The 9,389-nt window shown below is 35.3% G+C and overlaps 1 protein-coding gene across 2 annotated transcripts; it reads right to left on the minus strand.

Annotated features, from left to right (window-relative positions):
• Window positions 1-4,417: 4,417 nt before the first annotated feature.
• On the minus strand, window positions 4,418-9,180 carry LOC131644263 (uncharacterized protein ycf45). 2 transcript variants are annotated; one of them, XR_009296391.1, is made up of 10 exons: window positions 9,000-9,180; window positions 8,842-8,904; window positions 8,687-8,764; window positions 8,387-8,607; window positions 7,965-8,037; window positions 7,581-7,865; window positions 6,251-6,394; window positions 5,835-6,127; window positions 5,540-5,590; window positions 5,274-5,362 (listed from the first exon to the last, which is right to left on the minus strand). XR_009296391.1 is itself a non-coding variant. In XM_058914714.1 (9 exons), the coding sequence occupies exons 1-9, from the start codon at window positions 9,147-9,149 to the stop codon at window positions 5,291-5,293; spliced, it is 1,137 nt and encodes a 378-aa protein (XP_058770697.1). In that variant the 5' UTR covers window positions 9,150-9,180; the 3' UTR covers window positions 4,418-5,290. The 2 variants fall into 2 exon arrangements, 1 of the variants encoding a protein (XP_058770697.1); XM_058914714.1 differs by lacking the exon at window positions 5,835-6,127 and having other exon boundaries at window positions 4,418-5,362.
• Between the last annotated feature and the right edge of the window lie 209 nt (window positions 9,181-9,389).

Consider the following 9,389-nt stretch of genomic DNA (forward strand, 5'->3'; position numbering starts at 1 on the left):
TGACAGATGTTGTGATATGTTATACCAGAACATTAGCACATGATATTTTTAAATCTTGACAGATTTGATTTGATTCTGTGATATTTCTTTTGGATATATCTCAGTATATTTTGCATGTCAAGAAGATTTAATCTGGAACAAGTTTTGTATCTCCAGTTGTATACAGGTTGCCAAAATTGGATGTTAAGACAATTTAGAAAACTTCATATGTGTGTTCCAAGATTTAAGGAGATTTATCTACACAATTGTGCATCAATTAGTTTGTGGATCAAAAAATATTTGGATGCATATTTTGAAGCCCATGGACTGCAGAGGTGTATTTAAGAGAAGATATGACCTAATGTTTTTTAACTTTTCATAATTTGTAAATTAGGGGAAGCTTAGAGTTGCATGTTTGAAAGTCTCTCGAGTGGTTGTGAGTCACCCTTGTATCTTCTGATACTTGTGGTAGACATTTTGTTCTCACTCATAAGCCTTTAGGTAATGAGTTGAGCTTTTGTTCTCACTCTTAGAGCTTTTAAGCAAAAGAGTTGAGTTTTTGTATTGGAAGTGTGATCTTTTAATCGAGTTGTTTCTTAATGCAATCATTGGGAATGGGGATGTTCGATATCAATGAGGTGATTTAGGAAATGGGATGGCGATTTCCCATATCTAGATGTCAATTTATAGGTAGAAGTTGCATTGGGTAGTGATTAGGCGAGAAGTTTTAAACTGGGATTGTTTAGGCTTTAAACTAATACTGCTAATAGTGAACTAGGATAGTTCAATATTGTGTTCAGGCTAGTTCTCTTGTGCTTCCAGTGAAGGTGTGTCTTCCTCTTGAGGGGGATATTTGTCTCTCTGTGATGAGAATTGGTTATGTATTTCAGGAGGAGAGTCTTCCATCTTCTTCCTCATATAAAATATTTACATGGTTAGCATGTAGCTTATATTTGTGTAACTGTGTTTGAATTGAAATACTCTTGTGCAGTTTTTCCTGTGGTTTTATTCCTCTGCCTGTAAGTCTGGTCTTTGGTTGTTTTAGCCAAATGGGAGATTGTTAGTACCATGGTTTTATGATTGACACAATTTTTCTAAAGCATGGTTTACTGCAAAGATGTTATTGAAGATGTTCTAACATGTTGCTCAAGAAAGATGTCCTGACATATGTTGTGACATGTTATACCAGAACATTAGCACAAGCTGTTTTTAAATCTATACAAATTTGATTTGATTCTATGATATTTCTTTTGGATATATCTCAATATATTTTGCATGTCAAGAAGATTTAATCTAGAACAAGTTGTGTATCTCCAGTTGCATACAAGTTGCCAAAATTAGATGTTAAGACAATTTAGGAAACGTGATACTTGTGTTCTAAGATTTAAGGAGATTTATCTACACAATTATGCATCAATCAGCTTGTGGATCAAGAAATACTTGGATGCAGATTTCAAAGCCCATGGACTGCAGAGGTGTATTTAAAGAGAAGATTTGATCTAATGTTTTAGAGCTTTTCATAATTTGTAAATTAGGGGAAGCTTAGAGTTGCAGGTTTGAGAGTATCTTGAGTAGTTGTGAGTCACCCTTGTATCTTCTGATACTTGTGGTAGACGCTTTGTACTCACTTAGAAGCCTTTAGGTAATGAGTTGAGTTTTTGTTCTCACTCTTGAAGCTTTTAAGCAAAAGAGTTGAGTTTTTATATTGGAAGTGTGGTCTTCTTATTAAGTTGTTTCTTGATGCAGCCACTGGAATTGGGACTGTTAGATATCACTAAGGTGATTTAGGAAGTGAGATGGTGATTTCCTATATCTTGATGTCGATTTCTAGGTAGAAATTGCACTGGATAGTGATTAGGAGAGAAGTTGTAAACTGGGACTGTTTAGGCTTTAAACTAATACTACTAATAGTGGATTTCCTTCCTGGCTTAAAAGCCCCTAGGGTAGGTGATGTTTCACTGAACTAGGTTAACAACTTCCTGTGTTATTTATCATTCTGCAATTTTTATTTCAGTATTAAACACTACTTTATGAATCTGTTCAGTTTGGAGACAAATGTTGTAACATTTGTCCTAACATTGTTATGATGTAAGGACATCAGTATTAACATGTTTTTCCTGTACCAAAAATTTCAATTCTTTTACCTTCTACTTATTAGAGACATGAGGTTCTTTTCCCCTTTTCTCCTTTCATAATGGAGGTCCTAGGCGTCCTCAATATTGTGTCTTCTCAGTTAATCCCTAATTGATTATTTCTCCCAGCAACACCATTTTGCTGTGGCGTATAGAATGGTACAACCTCATGCATTATCCATTTTCATCACAATACTTCCCAAAGTCATTCGAGACATAGTCGCCTACACCATCTATTTTGAGAATTTTGAGCTTGTGACTGCTTTGCCACTCAACCATGGACTTGAACTTCTTAAACACTTCAAATACCTCATCCTTCCTCTTGATTAGGTATGTCCATAGCTTCCTACTATAATCGTCGATAAAAGTGACAAAATACACATTGCCACCACACGAACAACTTGCATCGGCCCATACACATCGGAATACACCACCTTAAGGTGATGCTTGGTTCTACAACATGCATCCTTGTTGAATTTACCCTTGTGTTGCTTCACTTGCACACACTCTTCACAAATCTCAGTTGGAATGTTGACGGATGGCAACCCGATTACTATCCTTTTCCTTTGTAACACATTGAGATATCGAAAATTGAGATGCCCAAGACGATAGTTCCTCAACCATTCTTCTCGACTTACCACTGCAGTAAGACACCTATGCTCAATCACCTTCAACTCAATCTTGAAAGTTCTATTAGCATCCATAGGAGCTTTAAGGACCAAATCTATGTTTGCATTCATAACGCGCAAAGTTTTGTCTTCCATGTGAATCTTGTAATTCATCTTAAGCAATTGGCCAATGCTTTGAAGATTACATTTGATTCTAGGAATGTACAAGACATGTTTGATCAAGGAATGTCCACCATCCCTTCTCATGATCAAAACATCACTGATCTCATCGGCCGCTAAAGTCGTGTCATCCGCGGATTTCACTTTATTCTTCGTGGCATGATTGATTTTGACAAATCAATCATTCCTACCCTTCATATGTGTATAGAAACCAGAATCTAAGTACCATTCCTCGTTGCACTGGACTCATTCTCACACAGTCACCATAATGTTTTCTTTCAAATACGTTTCTGCAGCGTTCTAGAACTGCTGCTGCCCTGGAGCCTACTGTTGTTGCATTCACCTTTAGTGATCATAACCAAGAGTGTATTATCATCATCAAACTCTTGTCTTGCAACCTTGGCTTCATTTCCTTGACCACCACTTTTGTTGTAGCTGCTCTCACCCTTTTGACAAGTCCAATTCTTTGAACTTTGGGGCTCTTTTCCACAAAAATTATGAAAATTCCCTTTACTCTTCATAGACCATTATTATTTTGACTTCTTGTTCTACTCATTGAACCGAGCTTGCAAACTGATCTCCGCCTTTCCCTTATCGTTATTTCTCTACTTCATCCTTTGCTCATGAGCCTCAAGAGAGCTTTGAAGCTTATTTTTGCTCGAAGTCGTAGGATCCTTCAACTCTTCAATCGCCACTACAATCAATGTTGTCAAATCCTGTCATCAAAGAGTGCAAGATCTTCGACACAATATTCTACTCCAAAACAGTTTTTCCACAAGATTTGATTTGGTTCAACAATCGCGTTATGTAATCGTTGATTAGCTACTTCTCCATTTTAATCAATTCAAATTGACATTTTTGAGTTTGTAACCTCACCACCTTTGCCTTATCATCCCCAGCATATGCCTTTTCCAAAATTTCCCACGCTTCCTTTGCCGATTCACAATCTCCAACTTTCTTAAAGTTGTCACCATCCACACATTAATGGATCAAGAACAACACTTTGTAATCTTTCTTCTTTTCTTCCATTGATGCAGCCTTTTGTGCAACCATTGCACCTTCGACAAGGAGATTCACCTCATTCTTGATCAATTCAAGAACATCTTGGTAGCCAAACAACACCTTCATTTGTTTGCACCATTTCTTAAAGTTGTCACCATCCACACATTAATGGATCAAGAACAACACTTTGTAATCTTTCTTCTTTTCTTCCATGTATGCAGCCTTTTGTGCATCCATTGCACCTTCGACAAGGAGATTCACCTCATTCTTGATCACTTCAAGAACATCTTGGTAGCCAAACAACACCTTCATTTGTTTGCACCATTTCTCGTATTTCTTCGCATCAAGGATTGGTAGGTTTGTAGGGACTCTATCATTGGAAAGAGAATTCATTGTTGCATAGTAGATGTTTGTTGATCACAACCAAGATTTTGATGCCAAATGTTGGAACATATAATCACACAATTGATGAACAATGGAGTATGTGGAGAAGAGAGTAATGAGAGAGAGAGAGAGAGAGAGAGAGAGAGAGAGAGAGAGAGAGAGAGAGAGAGAGAGAGAGAATTAAGGGTGAGAATGTTCAATTGCATTAAACAACAACTAGTTTGAAATGAGAATGCCTCCAAGACATTTATACAAGTGTTACACAACAATTAGGACCTAAAACACATTCTTAAAACACAAGAAAAAGCTAAAACACGGGCCTCTAACCGTTTAACACATCTAATTAACCGGTTACACAAACAAACAAAAAAACATCTCATCTCATGTCAAAAACAACTTTTTCAAATTTCAAGAAGTGAATTTTCTCTAATTGTAACCGATTACACCCCATATTAACCGGTTACAATACTTGAATTATGAATTTTCAATCAACACTTAGCCTTCGGTTATTGTATAAATAAATAGAGGACTTCTAATTGAACAATATATTGTGCAAACCAATGCTAGAACATCCGAACAAACCACTACATATTACATAAAAAGCTACAACAATGCTATGCATCAAGAGAATAAAATAGGTTAATGTAGGCAATACACTACCAAACTACACTAATTTCATAATCCTCTCAATCAATCAAGAAAAGCTAATAGCCTCAGAATCAGAACTAAGAGAGATAATGCTAAGGGACAGTTTCATGATATGCAGTTGAGGACAAGATTTGGTCCCAACAAAATTAGGTGTTTTCATGGCAATGCTATGCTCTAATTAGATGTCATCATTTTTTAAAGTGTTTATAGCATGAATATAGAGTGGAAAATATACACACAAATCAATAGTAATGTCAACAAAACACAATTTACAAAATGATAAACAGGTTTATAAATTTAAATTTTGATTTGTTTTTGTAAAATGAATGAATTATATTATCGGAAAAGGAAAAAGTTTCAAATTTGGCATTTATCATATGCTTTAGATTTTTCGATCACAACCTTGCATTTTTCATCTCTTTTGCGTACCTGCAAAAAAGTTAGTCAGATCGTGATAGGAATCAAGTAATGTGCACCATATGAATGAAAATATTAGACACAAACAAGAAACAACAGATAATAATAGAAATAGAAAAGCATATCAACCTTGCAAACAAGGATATCTAACTATATAAACTAATGAGAAGTATAATACTAAAGAATTACCTCAACTTGTGGACTCTGGCCTCGAAGCAACATATCTACGCTTTTGTCGGTCTACAAAAAAAAAACAAGAAAAAACAAGTTAAACTTAAAACCAACTCATATTTTGGCTTATAAACATCTCTACTAATAAGATTAACAGAAAGTACCCTCACTCTTTTGTTCAAGGGCAAAACATTTTCGCTTGATTCAGTTTATAAGCCATGAAATCGAACAATTAACTAAACTAAGCACCTAATTTATGATTCAGAATATTCAAATACAAATTTAGCTTTGAATCCTGGACATAATTACATACTTTTACTGGCCCGATATTGATGACACTCCATTCTAGCCGCAGAAAATGGTATTGTGGAAAAAATCCGCCATATAATAATATGATGGATGATGTTGCGGTCTATGGCAAAAGCATTGCAGATCTATATGAACGATACTAAATAAAGCAGCAAGATAAAGCAAAAAAGCTAATGATATATGTCTGAAAACAATATACTAGAAGCCTGTAACAATAATAAAATTCAAAATGTGATAATGTGTGACCTTGCCATTATTAACAGCTCTTCACCAAATGTAGTTCAAATTGTAGATGGACTATCGAACAAAAAAATAATAATTATTCATCACCATGTCTTCATTTATTTAATTATCTTCTAAAAGAATTTTGCAATGAAAGAACATTTCATGAATAAAGTAATAAAAACTCAATTAACATACTTGATGTGTAAGCCAGTAGTGTCTGTCTCTCATCTCAATCAAGAAATCAAATGTTGGAGGACCTTTCCTCTCAAGAATTGTCTTCTGAGATTTTCTTGCTCTAGCTTCTGCATCTCCCAGAGTAACGCTTTCAATTCCGCCAATCTGATAAAGCAAACGGAGGGGGAATTTTGAATATTAAAGTTGATTAGATTGCATGATGACTCAGTTCGACACATCAAGCGTATCTTTAACATCAAATATTGTTCTACTCAACCCTGTACTTCAACTTAATGAATGAAACAAATTTTAGGATACTTCGACATTCTGATGAAATTTCGAGTACACCATAAAATAAGACAAAGTTGCAAGCATCCTCCAAATCGAATTATTAAATTCACTAATAAAATAGCATGTCTAAACCGTAATAAATAGGGGTGTTCATTGGTTCGGGTAAATCCAACCAAACCAGAATCTGAACCAAACCATAGTGTTTGGGTTGGATATTTTTTCAGTTCGGGCAAGAATCGAACCAAACCAATGAAATCCAATGACAATCGGTTCGGGCATCGGATTTTCAATTTTCTACCCGCAAGCCCAACCCAAACCAACCATAATTAATTATCATGAAACTTACTACCAATCATTCAACTTCAATAAGAAAAAAATAAAATGTCGTGTGTGGACAAGTTATGCTATTTTAATTTGTTATTAGAAAATTGATAGTGTAATATGATAAATGAACATAAATTTATGAAACACATTCATTATCATATTAATTCAAGTGTCTAGTTATAGATTCAAAAGTCTTAATCTTAGATATTTTTCTTGTTAGATATTTTTGAATCTATTAGAGAAAATTTTCTAGTATAATATTTAAATTTGAACACTATTAATATTATATTTTTATAATATTATGAAAAATTAATTTTTGTAAATAAGTTACTTTTTAAAAATATTTTTGCATTTTTCATCTACCCGATCAATCCAACCCAAACCAATCCGTTGTTTCTCGGATCGGTTCGGTTTGGGCTTTATCGCAAAAATTTGTAAATCCAATCCAAACCAATCCATTTAATTTTAATCGGTTTGGGTATCGGATTCTCTCAAAACCGAACCAAACCGGCCCGCGAACACCCCTAGTAATAAATAAGTGAAGGCCTATTGATTCTGAAGTAAACAACATATTGACTTTGGCCACATAAATCAACAGAGCTGAAGTTAACATTCAAGAAAGTAATAAGAATGATTGCTTAATAAATGATTCAATGAAGCTAGAGAACTAAGCTTTCCAAAAGAGAAAAAAAATCTCGGAGATCATTGGCACAATAATATGAAAATCAAAACCAACCAGGTCAGAGAGTGTAGGATTCTTCATGACATTCTCAATCTGCTGACCATGAGCAGTTCCTATAAGCATGATGCCTCGTTCAGCAATTGACCGGCAAGCATGAGCTTCAGCTTCCGTGCCAATCTCGTCAACTATAACCACCTCAGGCATGTGATTTTCTACTGCCTCAATCATCACACTATGTTGCATTGATGGCATGGGTACCTGCATTCTTCGTGCACCACCTATTGCTGCATGAGGAATATTGCCATCGCCTCCAATTTCATTACTGGTATCAACAATCACCTATCCAATTTGCAAAAATTCATTATATCATAAACTGATCTATAATACTACTTTTAGGAAAAAAGCTGCTTGCAGTGAGATGGTGAAAAATCAGTTTACCACTCTTTTGTGAAATTCATCTGACATTACACGAGCAATCTCTCTCATAACAGTAGTCTTACCAACTCCAGGCCTGAAAGAATCCAAGAAAACAAAAACAAAATATACATTATAAAAAATTGTTAAAGAAACGATGTATGGTGAATCAAGGAGTGGGATTCTATTATGTTGTTGGATTAAGAAATCAACACAGCAATACAATCCTTTTACTACTTATTAAAATTTTCCATAACATAAGTTTCAAAATTCTTCAAATGAACGAACTAGATTATACAGAATGCTGAATAAAATCGCTTCATTACAACAAGAATCCCATAAGGGCTAGAAAATTGAAACTCATAACTTCTCATTGAATAAAACATCATAAATGATCATCATAAACAGAGGTCCACGAAAAAACCATGAATGAAATGAAGCTATACCTTCCCACAAATAAAATGCTCTTGCCATATTGAAGCAGATCATAAACCATATCAATATGGCCAGTAACCGCCCTCCCAATTCGACACGTCAACCCAACAATACAACCATTTCTACTCCTAATAGCAGATATTCTATGCAAAGTACCCTCAATACCAGCTCTATTATCATTCCCAAACTCTCCAACAGCTCCATGAGCATATTCCAACTCTTTCACTGTTACCTAGCTATACATATGAGATTACATCACAAAAAACACTTCCATTTATAGTGGTTTCCGTCTACTTCAGTTTTGAAATTACCTCAGAATTCCTTAAATAGTGGTTTCCGTGTTTTCCTAGATAGCGTGCTTCGGGAAAACGGCCTAAATCCAATATAACCTAATGAAGAATGACAGCTGAATTTCAGTAATCAGTAATAATAAAGAAAGATGAATAATGAGTGAAGAAATAGATACCTCCAAAAGATGAGTGCGGTTAGGTTGGTTGAGGAGATTGTGATGCAAATCGGATGGGAGAATCTGCGAAAAGAAGAAGAAGAAGAGAGATGTGAGAAAGAAAGTGGTTGAGTTTGAATGTTGGGGAATGGAATGGAATGGGATGAGAGGTGATGTGCCTGTAAGAGAGCTTGGAGGTCGTCGTTGTGCACTGAAGAACACTGTGGCTGTAGGCGTGTCGCGCAACATTTGAACTTGAAGGTGGAGAAGCTCGGTGACAGTGGCGTTGTCTTCAAACTCCATGACGCTGCTACCATCCAGCGTGCCATTGCAACTCACATTATCGTTTTCCACCCTTATCCTTCTTAGATAACATTTATTGTATGTTGTGTAAAAAAAAAATAGGTTTTTTTTTTATCCACACCCCAGCGAAAACCTCAACTCCTGCTTCAGAAATGCATATTCGAAGTTTTTTTTTCTAAATTTTTTCAGACTTCGGAAATACATCTTCGAGAACACCAAATTGGGGTGTTTTCGGAGATTCACTTCCGAAAACACTTTTTTCAGAT

The sequence above is a fragment of the Vicia villosa genome, linkage group LG1 (genome assembly GCF_029867415.1).
Source record: "Vicia villosa cultivar HV-30 ecotype Madison, WI linkage group LG1, Vvil1.0, whole genome shotgun sequence".
NCBI lineage: Eukaryota > Viridiplantae > Streptophyta > Magnoliopsida > Fabales > Fabaceae > Vicia > Vicia villosa.

Coding starts and splice junctions, on each gene's coding strand:
- LOC131644263 (XM_058914714.1), bottom strand. CDS start 9,149: ATGGCACGCTGGATGGTAGCAGCGTCATGGAGTTTGAAGACAACGCCA. Junction 8,765..8,841: donor ACCGCACTCATCTTTTGGAG/GTATCTATTTCT, acceptor ATTCTTCATTAG/GTTATATTGGATTTAGGCCG. Junction 7,866..7,964: donor ATGAATTTCACAAAAGAGTG/GTAAACTGATTT, acceptor CAAATTGGATAG/GTGATTGTTGATACCAGTAA.